At 43.2% G+C, this 17,991-nt stretch overlaps 1 protein-coding gene across 5 annotated transcripts in view; it reads left to right on the plus strand.

The window, feature by feature from the left end:
• Positions 1 to 17,991, plus strand: part of ACTN1 (actinin alpha 1) — an 86,016-nt gene extending 68,025 nt beyond the window's left edge. For 2 of the 5 annotated variants that reach the window (XM_059473535.1, XM_059473536.1), the window contains exons 9-21: positions 458 to 550; positions 1,663 to 1,893; positions 2,432 to 2,579; positions 3,170 to 3,320; positions 5,619 to 5,727; positions 6,216 to 6,356; positions 8,294 to 8,476; positions 9,206 to 9,340; positions 10,167 to 10,346; positions 11,249 to 11,395; positions 12,930 to 13,010; positions 15,099 to 15,257; positions 17,099 to 17,991. In XM_059473535.1, the coding sequence (XP_059329518.1) occupies positions 458 to 550; positions 1,663 to 1,893; positions 2,432 to 2,579; positions 3,170 to 3,320; positions 5,619 to 5,727; positions 6,216 to 6,356; positions 8,294 to 8,476; positions 9,206 to 9,340; positions 10,167 to 10,346; positions 11,249 to 11,395; positions 12,930 to 13,010; positions 15,099 to 15,257; positions 17,099 to 17,257 (1,917 nt within the window). In that variant the 3' untranslated portion in view covers positions 17,258 to 17,991. Of the gene's footprint in view, positions 1 to 457; positions 551 to 1,662; positions 1,894 to 2,431; positions 2,580 to 3,169; positions 3,321 to 5,618; positions 5,728 to 6,215; positions 6,357 to 8,293; positions 8,477 to 9,205; positions 9,341 to 10,166; positions 10,347 to 11,248; positions 11,396 to 12,929; positions 13,011 to 13,560; positions 13,627 to 15,098; positions 15,258 to 17,098 lie in introns of all 5 variants that reach the window. The other 3 variants (XM_059473537.1, XM_059473538.1, XM_059473539.1) reach the window with 2 other exon arrangements.

The raw sequence follows: 17,991 nt of genomic DNA on the forward strand, positions 1-17,991 counted from the left end.
GAGACAGTCTCATCAGCTCGACATTACTCTGTTACTGCTGTTCCAGCTCAGAATGCTGGTGTGGGGAGTGGAGATGGCAGCAGAAACTCTACCTGTCTTTGTGAAGAGGTAGCCAGGGTAGTAAGCAAACAACAAGGCCCTCTTACAGAAGCAGCTCCAGAAAAAGCATAGAAACATTGGTTGTCCCACAACATATAGGGTAGAATCAGTACAGCTGAGAACCTCTGAAGAAGGGAATAACCAAATCATTATAGAAGGGAAAAACCAAATCATTGTAGAAGGCCAAGTGGAAAGCAGAGAGGTCAGGACAGATGTCTCAAAGTGCAGATAGGTTGAGAGAGCTAAGGGTAGGAGATTGTACCTGCAGGTATGTAGCAGGAAGCTAAGCTGCAGGTTTTGGTTTCGTTGGGTTTTTTTTCTCATTTTCCCCTTCTTCCATTTTTCTTGTCTTTGTTAGGCGGAGACAGCAGCAAATCGGATCTGCAAGGTGCTGGCAGTCAACCAAGAAAATGAACAGCTCATGGAAGACTACGAAAAATTGGCCAGTGATGTAGGTGTTGTTTTCTGAGTGGTGATATGCAGAAAAGAATTGCATTTAATGCTGATAAGTCATCTTGGGGAGTGCTATTGAACCACTGCTATTTTCCCTAGAAAATTAGTTTTTCCTCTTCAAATTAAGGACCAAAGTTACCTTTAAGACAATCTACTTTAAAACAAAAAGTTTCCACAGAGAGACATTGAATTTCTCAGTTTATTTGGAGCCAACCCAGAAATGCTAAAATGGAAGGAAAAATCAAGTTGGTTTAACTTGAATTTGTCAGGACTATACAAGATCATTACATCTTTCATACAACTTGTATCTTAATATACTGTAGAAGTCAGGAGTTGGATCAGAGAATAAAAATTAGTGATACTTGAAGAAAGAAATATGCATTTACTGATAATGGAAAGAATGTGTCAGATAGAAGCTGGAGGCTGCTTTTGTTAACTGAGAAGGCTGACAGACTGACAACAGGGAAATTACAAGAGACCAAATGTGGACTGGAGTATGTTTGTGGTAGCTAAGTAGGGAAAAGATGGACAATAGAAGGGAAAACAAAACTCATAAGCCTGGTTTCAGCCTAATCTGAAAAGCATAGGGCTCTTTTCCACTCACACTCTAGACTGCCTATTGCATTAGCATTTTGCCAGCTCTCCAGATGGATTTGTTATGGAGGTATATTCAAGGAGCAACAGTGACTTTGAGGAAGCTAGAGTGGGAAAAGTGTAAGGCTGTACTGAAGGCAAGAACTTGATTTCTCCTGTCAGATTCTTCTGGAGATAAGATGCTTACAGCATCTTTTAGTTATGCAACAGTCCACCAAAATTCTTAAGGGCTTTAACATAATGGTTTTGGTCCTGCTTGTGCAAAAACTGTGCCTTGAGCATGTTGGATTGGCACTGCTGCAGCTAGCAATACTACTTAGTGTGGAAGGGAATGTGCTGCTCATTAAAAAAAAGTACTTCCAAAAAAGCTGGCCAACTTTCCTTTATGAGCCCTGCTGGTGGCAGAATCTTTCTGACAGCAAACATAAAAGTAAATGGTCCCTTATGAAATCAGAGCAACACCTGCAGTTTCAGCACAATTTTCAGTTCAATGCTTCTTGTCATTGCTCCTCGCAGCTGCTGGAGTGGATTCGTCGCACCATCCCCTGGCTGGAGAACCGGGCCCCAGAGAACACCATGCAGGCCATGCAGCAGAAGCTGGAGGACTTCCGTGACTACCGCCGCCTGCACAAACCCCCCAAGGTCCAGGAGAAGTGCCAACTTGAGATCAATTTCAACACCCTGCAGACCAAGCTGCGCCTCAGCAATAGGCCGGCCTTCATGCCCTCCGAAGGGAAAATGGTCTCGGTGAGTGCGGGGGACTGCTTCTGTATACCCCAAACATGCCTAAAAAATGAGAACTCCTTTCTGCCTGTGGGTGGGCAGAGAATGCCTACCTTCATAGTGACATATTCTGTGAGAGGAACCCTGAAAAATACAGATCAGGGAGGCCATGATAGGAGAGGATCAAGTGATTGTTGCTTCCCTGTGTCTAAATCAGACTCTGAGACTCTTCGCAAGTTGCATGTCTTTATGAGATGTCTCAGTGGCTTTTGTTCTGATTCAGAAACGGTTGAGTTTTATTAAAGTTAGATGTAGGGGAACTTTAAAACTCCAGAGGTGTTTAAGAGGCTTTTCTTCTGCAAAGGGTTGTATCCTGGGCTTCTAGTCCTGCTTAAGTCTGACACTTTGTCTCCCTGACTTGTCTGCAGAGCCCTGTGAGATGAAAAGCCCATGCTCACTCCCTCCCATCAGTTGGAGCCATGTAGCTCACTGAGATTAATGCTGGTGAACATCTTCCCTCCAGCTTCTAACTTGCCTTTCCTTCTCATGTTTCTGTCTGTAGGATATAAACAATGCCTGGGCTGGCCTTGAGCAGGCTGAGAAAGGCTACGAGGAGTGGTTATTGAATGAGATCCGGAGGCTAGAGAGGCTGGATCACCTGGCAGAGAAGTTCCGGCAGAAGGCATCCATTCATGAGTCCTGGACAGATGGTAATGCCAACCTACATGCTTCCTGTAGCCTGACACAGTGCTGACTGTTGTGTAGGGAGGAGGAGATGGATTGTGCATGGGTCCTTCCATGAGAGTTTCCTCTTGAGAAGGCTAGATTTATTTCTTATTTTATTAGAAAGCAGTGTATGGAAACCAGCTTATTCTCTGTTCTGTGTCATGCAGTCAACATTAGCATTTCCTAACTGGCAAAGTGAGAACTTTGGCTAGAAGAGAGCAGCCACAGAGCAGAGGAAAAGTTCCTGTACAGTAAATGCTGATTTGGCTCTAACAGGATCAGCATAACCCATTTTGCACATACTAAGACAAGTCCAGTGTAAACTGTGACAGTGCTGGCTTAAGCTACATCATGTGCCCTTCTGTGTTGTTAATGGCAAACTCACACTTCGTGGTTTGAAAGTGAGCACTGAGCTTCTCTAGGCCAGCAGGCATGGGGACAAGCCTCGGGTGGGCCAGCTGGAGTGAGGCCAATGGCCTTTTGAGGGCCCTCGAGGGTGCCTGGGTGGCAAGAGCTGGATTTGGCCACACCGGGTCCTGTCCTTCATTCTTGTGTCCTTTGGCTCCCTCCCCAGGTAAGGAAGCAATGCTGCAGCAGAAGGATTACGAAACTGCAACCCTGTCGGAGATCAAGGCCCTGCTGAAGAAACACGAGGCCTTTGAGAGTGACCTGGCTGCGCACCAGGACCGCGTGGAACAGATTGCTGCTATTGCACAAGAGCTCAAGTACGGCACCCCAGCCACATCCCATCCTTGGGGCCAGGGAGGCTAGTCAGCTTTGCCCTCTGGAGAGCAAAAAATCCATCCCCATACAAAAATGCTGGGAATTCCCAGTGTTTCCAAACAGTATCTAGGATACTGCTATCCAGTATCCGGACACACCAGAAAAGCAGGCCAGAAAATGGATGAGCTGTGGGTGCTGTTGAGGAGGAGGCAGAATTATACTCCTAAGCCAAGTTTCCATCCTCTTTCAGTTCATTATGCTGCCATGAGCCCTTTCCTAAAGAGTCTGACCTGCTGCTGGCACATGATGCATTTAAGACTTGTTATACTGTCATACTTCTCCAGGAACAGAAGGAAAGAGCCCTTTGTGGTCTCATTCATTCCCCCACAAGTACCTGCACTGTGTGCATTCTGTTCAGCATTTGCTGCAGGGCATCATTGCAGCAGATCAGCTCTTTCCCTGCTTCACTCCAGCTTGGAAACCTTCAGCTCCACTCCTTTTCCTGGAATAATACAGGTTACCAGGAGAAATCCTGGGGGGCTCATCAGGATTGCTAGAGGTACCAGGCAGGCAAAGAGCTAGCAGCTGCAGCACAGGGAGGTTTTGAAACCCTGCATGTTTCTTGGCAACAAACAGTCTGAACTACTTGGTTTTCACTCTGTTTCCTATTTTTGAAAGATTTATACATCACACTAGCCTATCTGGAGTCTGGGCCAAGATCAGTCCTCTTGGGTTGAAGAACTGTTTTTCTCTAAAAAATTAGGATTATTGGATCAAGATCATTATCTGCTTTAACAACAGAGATTTACAGAATTGCTCTTTTCCACTGGAGGATTGACCTTGGAACAGGAGGAGGATTCAAGGCAATCCTCCATGTCAGTAAGATTAAAACTGAGTCTGTCTAGTCAGCAAGCATTACCTGACCTGCCACTTCCAAAGTGCACACTGCATGTCAGCCAAAGCAGCTGCAGCTCTAAGAGCAACAGGGAAGACTGAGGCTTAAGCTGTGGGAGAGGTTATTTCTTTTCAAGTGTGAGAACAGCAGGCTCTGCTCATGTTGTAAAAGCCATCCTCCATTTCAGCAAAGAGGCCATGCCCTGAAATATCATGGCAGAGCTCTTTTCTCCCCCAGAGACACACAGAGATGCAGAGGGCGTGGAGGAAGCCACTGCAGCTACCCATGGCAGGAATATTTGGGGCCATGGCATGTTGCCCTCCTTGGCTGCAGTGGTCCAGCACAGGTGTGTTAAAGGTTAGGCTTTCAGGAGGAGTTCTTTCATCTGCAGTGCTGGCTTTGCAGCAAAGTAGATCAAGCAACTGATCTGGATTAAAAACCTGGGAATGAAATTATTTTTAGCCCACATCAGTTACCTGGGTAGTTTACTGGAGGACTCCACCAACAGCTGTGCCCACATACCCCAGGAGGGCAATACAATGGCATGAAGAAACAAGGCTGGGGGGGGTAAGAGTGTAACCTGCATTGCTACCTAAAGAATTGCTCATCAGATGGCTCAGGGTCACTCAGTGATTTATCCCCAGTGATTTATTTTGGGGTTTTCTCTCAAGGCTGACACTTCCCAGATTGGCTGGTCTCCCTCTGCAGATTTCTCCCTCTTTGCCCATGTGCAGTGCACGAAGCAATGCAAGGCTACAAGCTTTAGTGTGCCCCTTTGTTCTCCTTTCCCCAGTCATACTTTTACCAGCCTGTGTTCCTTGAGTGTCAGCCTATAGACATGTCAGCAAAGCACTTCTTGTCAGGCATATAGGAGAGAAACTACACAGTTATTTTGGGATTGTCCTAAATAAATTTACTGGGTTATGTAATTTAGCTATTCCTTGCCACCTGTACTATGCAATTCTTAAGGCAATCTTAAGCAGTTTTTTAGTGTTCCTAATAAAATCTTCTGTTTCCATTCTGAGGTATAAGACACAGTTTGTTAGACTGCATAATGTTCTTAAGCAGAATACAGGAGCAGATTGCTCTCATCATAATCTGCTTATTTCCAGTTTGAGCAAAAGTCTGTGCTCCCTCCCCCTTTTGGCAAGTTATTCCCATCAGATAGCCAGCCCCAGTATTTGTTGAGGCCTTGGGTGGTCCTGTTCTATGCTGTTTGGGTCAGCATAACATAGTGTCTCCTAAACTAGATCCTGATATCATCCTGACTTGCTTTATTTGCAGTGACCATGAGCTCTTTGTCTGAATCTGTCTTCAAGACAGATGAAGATTTCTAACAGGTTTCTCTTATTTCTGTGCAGGTCATTATTTGACTTCTTGTAATTTTTTTCTCCACTCTTTACAGTGAGCTGGACTATTACGACTCTCCCAGTGTCAATGCCAGGTGCCAGAAGATCTGTGATCAGTGGGATAATCTGGGTGCCCTAACCCAGAAACGTAGAGAAGCCTTGGAGGTGAGACATGTCACAAGTTGGACCTTCTGGGTAGTGCATTCATGGGGGCCAAGCTGCAGTGGGCACAAGCAATATCAGCTCACTTGTGAACTCCTGGAACATCCTGCACTGTAAACATGGCCTACATTTCAGTAGACTTAGGCTGCTCTTCTTCAGCTCAGATATGGTGCCATTTGTTTTCTCATGCTATTGATTTATTTTTACTTTTTAGCGTGTTTTGTAATTTCATTGTGCCTGAAATTTTGCCTTGTTTTGTTTTATTTCAAAGGACCTTGGATTTATTTTATTTCCCTTAGAGGGAAGAATTCTGTCCAGTGTGTAATCTCTTAACAGCAGAGAGATTTTTACTGACATGCCATCCTGGGAGGGAGCACCAAGGAGTTGTGAAAGGAAGGAGCAGCTTAGACAACCCATGTATCTATGTGATTATTCTTCTCCAACCATCTCTCCTGATTTTCTTTCTTTTATTTCTTTTTGTGCATGCACAGAGGACAGAGAAACTACTGGAAACAATTGACCAGTTGTACCTGGAGTATGCCAAACGAGCTGCCCCTTTCAATAACTGGATGGAAGGGGCCATGGAAGACCTGCAGGACACGTTCATCGTTCACACCATTGAGGAGATCCAGGTACAGAGCAGTCACTTGCACCAGTTAGGTGGGGACTTCGAGAAGTTTGGGGTCTCCTGAGTTGTATGAATTCAGAGTAGTATGAATTTATAGGTTATATTTTGATGCTTCTGCTCTATTGAGTGAGCCTTATCAAGATAAACAAAAATAAGTATGTTTTTCCTTTATTTTCTCCAAAAACTTGGATCTGAATAGGTATAAAGCATACATGCATCATCCTAGCTGAACACAAAAAATTAAAACAGATTTTTCAGAGTAACTCCAGAGCCATATTAATGGAAACCTGAAAACTGAGAGAACCTTTTAGGGTCTTGTGGAATTTTTCTTAACCCACATGAGCAAAGCTTAGTGCTGCTTACAGGGTCTGCAGGTCAATTCTCACATGGAATGTTGTGTCCAGGTCATTTGGTCCTATATGATAGGACATACCACGAGGACAGCTGAGCTACTAGCTGGTTTTTGGTGCTGAGCACAAGAAAAACCAGAATTGTCCATTTTGGTGCTGAATTACCATTTGAAATCAAAGTTGTCTTGCCTTCTTTAAGACAACAAAGACAGTATCTCAGTTTTTCCCCTTCTGAAAGGATGTTAGGAAAGCAACTTGAGATATACACAGGTAATTTGCAGACCTTAGAGAGCAGGAATTACTCTTCCTGAATTGTAGTGGAGACTTCTGTTTCACCTGCCTGATGGGCTTGTGAAAAGAATCCAAGTCAGGTCTTTGCCAGAATAGCTGACAGAAGTGTGACCATCCGTGAGGCAGCAAGTGGGAGACCTACAGGGAACAGGACAGCCAGGACTGCGGGGCAGTAGTGACAGTTACTGTGTGACAGTCACTTGTTTCTTCCATCCTTCCCTCCTGGACAAAGGGTTCATTAAGTCTTTCTTAAAGCAAAATAATCTAAACAGCACTTAACCATTTCCATCATCTCCTTGTGACTGTTTGCAATGTCTTTCCCAGCCCCCAGACTTGTATTAATCTCTATGGCCACTACAGCAGCTGCAAAGCAATGAGTCACCCTGTAAGGAAGGAATTTTACAGAAAGTAGTTAACAGTGTGTGTTGTGAGAGAGGGCAGTCAATCACATGGTTTACTTCATTCCTTCTTCTGTCCACACTGTTCCCTTGCTTATCCCTGCGTACACCTCTGTTTCCCGTGCATTTCCCTGCCTCTTTCCCTAGACTTGATCTTCTAGGTTTCTGGGATGAAGTACCTTAAAGGCCTGTAGAAGCAGTGGCAGATGAGCCAGGAGCAGCTGGCTTGTCAGCTGGCTACAAACTACCAGCAAGCACGCCCCAAACTTCAGTCCTTGGAGTGCAGCCCGGGCACCGCAGTGAGATGGGGAACAGGAAGGGCCTGTTGTGGTCAGGAACAAGGAGCTGTTTTCCAGCAGCGGGAGCATTGATACCTGTGCAAGTTTGCAGTTGGCTGGAAGACCTTCACCTGGTTCTAACTGACTCTGACCAAATTGAATCTGACCCTCAGTACTCACCTGGAGTTACTTTGGGTGTAGAAATAGTGCATACCTAGTGGGAGAAGAGCATATAGCACATTTAAACTAGTGAGACTTTTTTTAATAGTAATTCTAGTAGTCAGATCTTCTTCCCCAAAGAGGCTGACAAGCAGTCACTGAGCAGTGTTGGAGAAATAGTTTCCCCTAAATTATAGTCATTATTATTCCTTTTTTTGGTATGTGATCTCTGTCCCTGGTCAACATGGGACAGAAAGAGAAGGAAAACAAGACTTCACGTAATTTATCTACTTAAAACTTCCCATTTAATGATACTGAGAGAACCTGAAAAGTGTATTAGAGTAGCCTGCATTGTGTCCTGGGAATATGTTAGCTTTTGCAGTCACTTCAGGAGTACATTTGCTGAAGAGGCTAATCCATAAGTAATGTTCTTACCCTCCCTTTGCTGCTGCCTTCCTTCTGCAGGGATTGACTACAGCTCATGAGCAGTTCAAAGCCACGTTGCCAGATGCGGACAAGGAGCGACAAGCCATCCTGGGAATCCACAATGAAGTCTCAAAGATTGTCCAGACATACCATGTCAACATGGCAGGAACGAATCCGTACACTACAATCACCCCACATGAGATCAATGGCAAATGGGAACATGTGAGTTCTTTCCAGCCTTGCAGGGTAGTGGGGGACAGTGTCACTGCTCAACCACTGTGGGTTCAGGAAATGGATTATTTACTCTGCAGTTCCCCTCTTGTGCTTACTGCTAAATTCAGTGGGGTTTTGTCATTTAGTTTTGGCTCTGTTGCTGTATACTTGGAAAGTGGAAAAGATACTTGGTCCAATTGCCTAAGGCACAGACCTCCTTTTACATGCTAATTTTAAATGAAAGTTGCTAGATTTGAAAGCTTTGAGGGTTTTAGTCTTCAGTTGACCTACAGGTAAGTATAGCATGTGAATCAGTATCCTGTCACCATTCAGCCCCTCGGATGTTCTGTATCTGCAGCCAAGTAGCCTTTCCCTGCTGTAATCCTAAAAGAGCAGCTACTGTCCCTTCCCATTGTGCTTATGGTTCTTGCTAACAAACAAAATCACCCATGTGAGATCTGAACAGAATCCTGCAACTCAGTTCTCATTAGCCACCAAAATCCCAAATAATGAATGGAAGCTGCTTCTGGTCTTCCATGGCCTGACACGAGTTTGTGTGTATCCTACAGCAGATAGGATTCACATTCTGAGAGCTTGCCCACCGTGACTTAAACCATGTGACTGCTTGTATTCAGTGCAAACACCCACTCCTCCCTCCCTTGTGGCGACTTCTGCATTTCCTGTACATGTGTCTTTGTGTGTCCAAACTGCACACTGAGTTGTCACTCCTTGTTGTAGGTGCGGCAGCTGGTTCCCAGAAGGGATCAAGCCCTGATGGAAGAACACGCCCGCCAGCAGCAAAATGAACGGCTTCGTAAGCAGTTTGGTGCACAGGCCAATGTCATTGGACCCTGGATCCAGACCAAGATGGAGGTAGGGCTTTGCAAAGTTTGAAACACTGTTTTCCTCTGTGGTCTTCACTGATACTATTATTCATTATCTCTGCTGACCACCATCACAGCCATTCTTTCTTCAAGGTACAGAAAGAGAAACATCATAGAAAATACCAAGAATCCCAAGATTGATATTGGTTACTGAGGCGCTTGTACTTTTCTTCCTCTACCTGTAGTATCAGGAAAAACTACTTACTTACAATGGGGAACACTGGTATTTTAAGATTTGTGTTTATATGCAACAAACTCAAAATCCTAAATCAGAGACAGTTCGTGTAATTGCTTACACACCAATGGTCTTGATACATGTGACTAAATAAATACAACTAATATGCCAAACATTTGCATAGGAGACATTTTTAAGGGAGATCTCTCTTTAGGTAAGATGTGAATTAAAGTCATTGGAGTTCATAAAATGTAAAAATACAAAGCTATTACTGATGGCAGGAGCTGGAAAGAAGAGAGCAGTTACAGCAATATCTCTATGAAGAACTAACTTAATGGCAGACCATACATCAGAAAAATATTTGGCTTGGTAGATTACTAGTTTATGGTCTGCAGCTTCCCTTTCTTTTGTATCCTTGTATTAGACACATCTCACGTGATTCACCTCACTTGACAAATGTTCATCACTGTGCTAAATTTTTTGCTGACACTGTCTCAGCTCCTGTGAAGTAACTGCTCCCTGAGATTATTTTTTTTGAATCATCGTGCTGTGTGAGAGTGAAATTGCTGCAATAAATGTCAAGCATGTTGGGGCTTGTCCTTTCAGCGGAGTCTTAACTCCTTTGGCTTTGCTAATGCAGGAGATTGGCCGCATTTCAATAGAGATGCACGGGACCCTGGAGGACCAGCTCAACCACTTGCGGCAGTATGAGAAAAGCATTGTGAATTACAAACCAAAGATTGACCAGCTGGAAGGAGACCACCAGCTGATCCAGGAGGCGCTTATCTTTGACAACAAGCACACCAACTACACCATGGAGGTAAATTCTGGCAGCAACTAGACAGCCTCATCTGCTGTGGCCAGTTAGGGTTAGCCACATGGAGCTCTGGCAATGTGCTGGGGTTCTCAGGAAAACAGAGAGCTTGATAATATGGCCAAGCGTGCAATGACATGTCACTGAATTTCATTTTTGCCCTACTGTACTTCATGCCAACCCATTCCAATTACTTCCAAATATAGACAACAGAAACAATCTGAATCCCACAGTGTTCCTTGAAAAATTGACAAGTCTCATTTCTCCTGCCACCTGATTGTGTTAGCTGGGATTAGAAAGGGAAGTGCTGATGATTTTGAGCTGCCACTACCTGGCAGAAGAAACAAGTTCAACAGAAGTTTTTTTTAAAGTCAGAGACTGGCTTCCTGTTGATAATGTGAGGCTTCTTGGGAGCAATCCGAGTTCAACATTAGTCCAGCTGAACACAGGCTTTGAAACTTGTTTTTCTGTTTCTGACTATTTCCATTAATCAAGAGCAGAAGCAGGGGAGCACTAGTGTCTTCCAAGCACTGTGTTTTACTCAGTTCCTTGGTAAGGAGAGTCTTCTGCTTAAGTCCTAGAAGCACTGGGCTTGCCTCTCATTTGTGTTAAAGGCTTCCAATATGCTGCTTTGATGAGGCAAAAGAATTTTGCAATAGGACCAAGTTTTTCTTAAGAAAGACAAAGAAAGATCAGAAATTGGCCTCTTCAGTATGAGTTTTTTCAGTTAAAATTCAGATTTTAAACACCTGCAGATTTGAAGGAATCTTTTCTGAGGAATGGACACCAGGGACTGCCTTGCACACTAGGATCATTTAATTTGCAATAAGTAGCACATCTGAACCACTGGCCTCAGAAGCAGAAGAGCGACTTCTTAATTTCGATACTGTCCTGACCTCTTTTACTAGCATATCCGTGTGGGCTGGGAGCAGTTACTAACAACAATTGCTAGAACCATCAACGAAGTGGAAAACCAGATCCTGACCCGTGATGCCAAAGGAATCAGCCAGGAACAGATGAATGAGTTCCGGGCTTCTTTCAACCACTTTGACAGGGTAAGTCAGTGCTGACTGCAGCTACAAGCTCCCATGTGGACTGCATAGTGCAATAAAAAACAAGCAGTCATTGATAAAATGGGGTCACAGAAGATGTTTCATTCTTAAAAATGCCACTCCTGTGAATCACTCATTTCTGTGAAGACTGCCAAGTGATTGTTAGCCTGGGAGAGGTATGTCTTCATAGGAAACTGCAAAATTTCCTGATAAAGCAAGACTATGGAGAGGTTTGAAGGCTTTTTTAGGCAATTAGACTTTTATCCATTCCTCTCCAGAGAGCAAATTATTATTTGGTTTATAAAATTCTTGGGACCATCTGTTCTCCATCTTCTATACCATCTCTGCTATATCTGAGGACAGCCTGACCTCAGAGATTGGCAATGCTTTTAAATTGCTGAACACTGGCTATTTCAGCCCTTCTCTAGCTGTCTAAGAAAAATAAACCGTGGGCTCTTTTCTTAGGAGAGGGACCCATGAAGCCCTGAAGATTTTATTTTTTGACCTTCATATCATTTGCCCCTTCCTTCACAACAGTTTGAATGTTAATGCAGACAGAATAGGGGTTTCCCACTTTCAACTATTTGATTATGAAGGCTTAACATTGACTTTAAAAACTGTTTTTTCTTGAAGAAAGTCACTTGAAATTGGCCCCATCATCCTGTCGTAACTCCATTGATCTGTCCAGAGGTGGTGGCAGCAGGCAGGGGCTCTTCAGTGCTTTGGGTCTGTTCTGAGCTAAAATTCTGCAGGATGGATGGGGATTCTTAATTCCTGTAGTAGCTTGTATATTATTTGAGAGGTACATCCAAATACTGGGGGAGCGGGCAGTGAGCAAAGGGAGGAGCAGCTGCCAGGCTGTGTTGTGTGCACTGTACATCCGTGCTGCTGGCAGAGCTGAGCACTTGAAATAGCTTTGCCAGGCAAAGCTCCACCCCCTGTGCCGGTCTCATAAATACAGCCATGACGCTGCTCCCCTGAGCTTCAGCTGGTTTTCTTTGTCTGTTCCTGGGATACAGCTAAGCTTCCTTGGGTGTGTTGCCAAACATACCTGCCCTCACCTACTCCTTTAGTGGAACTGTTGACTATAAGATTAAGGCAATGCTTCCCACTGCCTCTGCCTGCTTACCTGCACTCTGGGTTACTAGTGAAACACAGGGCTTCTGACACTGGATAACAAGCAGTGATGCAAGTAATTGACTTGGGAGATTGAGATCTTGAGGCTTCTGAGCATCAGCTGTTTTTTTCATTCAAATGCTCTAAACGTGAGCTCTCTGAGAAGGAACTGTTCCAAGAGCATTTTTAGCACATCCTGAAATGTCATTGTGATATCTAATGTTGTGCACTTTTTATTTTTCTTCCCTGTCTTTCTATCTGCATGTCATTCTTCCTGTTCCTCTCTCCTCACCCACTGCATGGTGCACCTGTTTGTTGTCCTTTCACCTGCCTTTGATGTCCTGTGTGTCCCCTCCTCCCGCCGCACACCGTCACCGCACTGGCACTGCATGTCCTGCTGCCTGGCACACCGCATAACCAGGACCACTCCGGCACACTTGGCCCTGAGGAGTTCAAAGCCTGTCTCATCAGCTTGGGTTACGATATTGGAAACGATGCACAGGTACTGAAAGCTAGTGGTGAACACAGCCAGATATTAAACTGTGGAAAATAACAGTTTTTTTCCTTTCTTTTCTTGTTTGTCTTAATCCATCTGTTGTTGTTGTTGTTCTTGTGTTTGACTATATATACATCACTTTTCTATACGACTTCCTCTCTAAATGCACTTTGGTATCTATTTCTTTTTAATTCCTTAATTTTTTGTCTTGGGAGAATTTCTTTTATGTCTTCAAACTGTTCTGTTTACTTCTGTGTCACTTAAAACTCCTTTCATTGTCCATTCCTCAATCTGTCTTGCTTAATATCTTCTTGTCCTTTTTTCATCACCAATATGTTTCTTGTGTATAAACTATTCCATGTCCAAAACCACCTTTGCTTCTTCATGGTTTCACAAACTACCTTTCCTCTGTTATTTTCATTGTCCTGTAAATCCTCCTTCTATCTTCTGCCCCCTGAAACTCATTCTTTATAACATCTCCTCTGGGTTCATTTCTCCCTGGACTGGTCTCCCTTTTCTCTTTTGGCTTTTTCCATCTTTGCGTCATTCTCTGTAGAAGAAGACTGGTATGATGGATTGTGAAGATTTCCGAGCCTGCCTTATCTCCATGGGTTACAATATGGTAATGTAGAGCCCTCTGTCACTCCTATTCAAAGTGATTCTGTAGGCACCTTCAGAAATACAGGGAGAATGTGTAGTGAATCAAGGTAAATATAGCTTTATTTTCCAGAACTATCAGCATTGTTAAATCTAGTTTTAGTTGTACATGTAAAACTCTTGTCTCACAGCTCTAGCCAAAGGTACAAAAATAGAAATAATTGTCTAATTCCTGTATGTTTCAAATAAAAATTATATTTATCAAACTGTGTAGCTACTAGTGGAAGAAACAGTAAGCTTCCTCATATTGGTGCCTGCTCTCTGCATAGCACACACAACCTCCCCAGCCCTGAATATCAGTTGAAATAATTCAGAAGTGTATGTGACCTCACTTCTGAATGCACTCAAAATGCTGCTCCTCTCATTCCTGCCATTTGTTTCACATCTCCTTCCCTGGACATGTAAGTTCAAGTTCCAGTCATTCTCCCTGTAGCTTTTTCCTCACCAGAATACCTGAATATTCAGAGCGGTAACTTGTGGCACTTTGAGAGGCATGACAGCTAATAGGAAGAACTTCACCAAAGACTGATGCTCATCAAAGGGCAGGGGAAGAGCACAGTGCAGGCATATTCACCTGCACTCTTGGTGTCTTTACTCCTGATATCAGGCAAAGCAGTGTTTAATTGTCTTACTCATCAGCCCGGTATAAATGCAGACTCTTGGGTGTAGTGTGCCAAGACGGTAACATTTGATTAGGTACCTTAATTGCTCTTGAAGGTATAATGTTCTGAATGTGTTAGGAGAGCCTGTTCCCAGGAGAAGACTCTGCTCTACTCTTCCCTCCTCTTTACCTGGGGAGGAAGGAATCCCAGAGATGAGAACAGATGACCTTTGATTTAAATGCAGAAGGAAATAAAGAAAACTACACTATAATGTTTTGGTTTTTGTAGCAAAACTTCTGTGTAGGATCTTCCCTGTAGAGATTGTTTCCCTGGGCCACTCCAGATATGCAAGTCCTTCTTTGCAAAGCCTGCTATTAAAGATGAGTACAATACTATGAAATACCCCAGAGATATCTCTTCTGTTCTGTCAGTGGAAAAAAACTGTAGAAGTTCTCTTTTAAGTAAATGAAAGTAAAAGGATTCGAGGAGTGTATATCTTCAAATACTGCTACAGACATCTAGCACATGTATAGAGAAATTTGGGTATTCCTTTAAAGTCAGCTGGTATTGTTCCCCAATAGGAGCATTGTCCTAGATCTGGGTGTTATCCTCAGGCATAGCTGGCAATGTTTTATTCCAGAGGACAAATGAGTGGGAAGCATTTGTACACAACAGCAAGCTAAAAAAGAACATCCTGATTTAAAAAAAAACCCAGAGGTGTTTTCTATTTGGCTTTGTTTTCTAGCCTGTGAGATGAGCTGCTGAACAGTTTCTCCTCACTTTGGTAGCAGTGCTGCCTGAGTCCCCAGGCTGACATGACTCTCTTGCTCTGCAGGGAGAGGCAGAGTTTGCCCGCATCATGAGCATCGTCGACCCGAACCGTATGGGTGTCGTGACCTTCCAGGCCTTCATCGACTTCATGTCCCGCGAGACAGCAGATACAGATACTGCTGACCAGGTTATGGCTTCCTTCAAGATCCTGGCTGGAGACAAGGTCAGGCTCCACACCTCAGTTTCCTCTATCTGCTTAGCTTCTGCTTTCTTTTTGCTCTTGTCTCTGAGAGAAAGTGTCAAGGGAAGCACTCTGCCATGGGAGGGTGTTTTCACAGGAGCATTCTGTAGTGCTGGAGGAGTGCAAGGTTAAACTGTGGGTTAATGAGCAGTCTCTTAAAGCACTCAAAAGCCTTGCTCAGCTGTCAGAACTTTGCAGCCCACTCTTGCTTCAAATTTTAATTAAGAGCTTGGTTGCAATTTGTTATTTTAAAATTAACAAGTTCAGCAGATGGTTTTGATTAGTCTTGAAAACAGTTCATTACTGACAGCTGTAAACTTGAGGTAATCTTTCTCAGATCTACATGTCACTATCAGTTGTTGCACAATCAATACATTTTCATTGAGGATATTCAATCAATAGACTTTCATTAAGGATATGCTGTATCTGCAGGGGGGACATCTTTTAACCATAGAAATTGGTTGAATGTAGGAAAACTTAGGGTGATATGAAAAGTATTAATTTTTGGAATTTACATCATCAGGGGAAGCAGCTGATAAAATATGTAATCTTATTTTTCTTATATAACAATGCCCGCTAATCTTTTATGTAACTGAACAAATAATATGTATGTGTAATATTAATGTATCTCTTTATTTGCTAATGATTCTAGTTATCTCACATGAAATATTGGATACCATTTCTCAGATTGTAATGAGTTATCCTTCAATTCAGTACTGGTTTCCATTCTTCTTTAAGAATCTTTTTTTAATCATAATCTAGAAACCCATGATACCTGTCCTTTAGACATATACCTGACAAAAGCCAGTTCTATTGTCTTTTGAGGTCAGAAAATTCCATGTTACTCAGATAAGCTAACCACTGAATAAATAGGTACTTTGAGATGCAGTATTACTTATTAACTTGTTTACTCTGTGCAGTATGTTACATACACTTGTCAGTGTTTAACATGCTCTGGTGGCTGTAACATGAATTAATATTTCATTATGAAGAAAAGTCCCTCATACCCCAGTCATTAAAGTGAAAGGGAAAAAGAAATTATAAGAAGTCACAGGAGAGAGAGGGATGGTGTGAAACCTGAGCTATTGCTGAGACAGACTGCAAATGGCCGTGAGTGAGTTAGCTAAAGACAACAAACATAGTGATTATGATTAGCAAACAGGCAGCTACTGTTACCTGCCTGGAGGGAGGCTGGGCTAGCTCAGCTCAGCACAGTGAGTCTCCAGAAGCTGAATTTACATAAGTTTTGCCTGCTCATTAAAAATGTCCACAGTAAAAAGACTGTTGCTGGAACTGTGGAATCAATACAAAGTGTTTGCTTGTCTGCTGCTTGTTTTGGTGTACTAGCAAGAACTAGTGGGGATTGGCCCCTTCCCTTTCTCTGAAGGGAGGGAATGGCAACTCCCAAGGAGCACAAGCAGCTGCTACCTCCTGCTGGTGAGCAACAGCATCCAAATTAAATTTCTGCTTTCTCCCATCTAATTTCAGCAGGACCTCCTTTGTCAACAGGAAGGCACATTCTTAACACTAATAACTTGCCTGACTTATCTCCAGGTCTTTCTTTAGCTGCACCAGCATCTCTCCTGCAAAACCAATCTTCATTGTAAAAACCATTTGCTTGTCCAAACAGTAGGGAAGGGGAGTGCATGTCCTCCCAGGGTGTAAGAGCAGAGAGCTCCCTGTGTGGGTGTACAGGTCTGGTTGTTGGGATGCTGTCCCTGAGTGTTGCCTGCTGCCCTGGTGTGACAGAGGGGTGGTCGTCCCTCAGGGGAAAGTCAGTTTCCAGGAAGTGACGAGTGCCTTATCCTTTATCCTCATTGCAGAACTACATCACTGTGGATGAACTGCGGCGGGAGCTGCCTCCTGACCAGGCTGAATATTGCATTGCTAGGATGGCACCCTACAATGGCCGTGATGCTGTACCTGGTGCCCTGGACTACATGTCCTTCTCCACAGCGCTCTACGGCGAAAGTGACCTTTAACTTTTTTCTGTCGCACCACACGCTCCCTCCCCTCTCCCCCGTCCAACACGCCCTATTTTCTCTTTGCAAAGCAACCTCTGCTCCGCTCTTTTTTGTGTTTTCCTGTTTTGCTTCAGATAACAGATCACATTTTTAAGTGGGGGGAGGACATTGACATGGGACCGCCTACCTTGCCCTTGAAATAACAGTTTACAAAATTATTTTGTGCAAAAAAGTTACGTTTTAAAAAGAACAGACATATTTTATTATAGAAAAAGGTATTTTTTCTCCACCAGATTGAAACTTAAAAAGAAAATGTTAAAATATTGCACCAAATATTTTTTGTTGTGACATAGGAAGTCAAGCACAATGTTACATTCCATCCTTTCCAAAAAGAACCAAACTATGGCAAAACTCCACTTGTTCTGTTAACTATTACATTTGCGTATGTCTCTCTCATCACTTTTATCTTGGGAGGGGGGAAGGCACACAAGTGCATGTGTTTGCTGGTTCACTCATTTCATGAAAATATTTTATGATAAACTTTTGAAATTGCTGTGTTTTCTAGGGAAAAAATAATGTACACAGCTCATGTTTTCATATTTAATTAAAAAATACAATACGCCTCCTATGTTTATCAGTGCACAACTTTTTTTGTTGCTGAGAGTTGTCTGGTTTCAGAACATGAAGCTTGAGAGTTGATAACTTTGATATTGCTTGTCACAAATCATATTAAAAACTTCTTGTGATAACAA

This window comes from Ammospiza nelsoni, chromosome 6, assembly GCF_027579445.1.
Source record: "Ammospiza nelsoni isolate bAmmNel1 chromosome 6, bAmmNel1.pri, whole genome shotgun sequence".
Lineage (NCBI taxonomy): Eukaryota > Metazoa > Chordata > Aves > Passeriformes > Passerellidae > Ammospiza > Ammospiza nelsoni.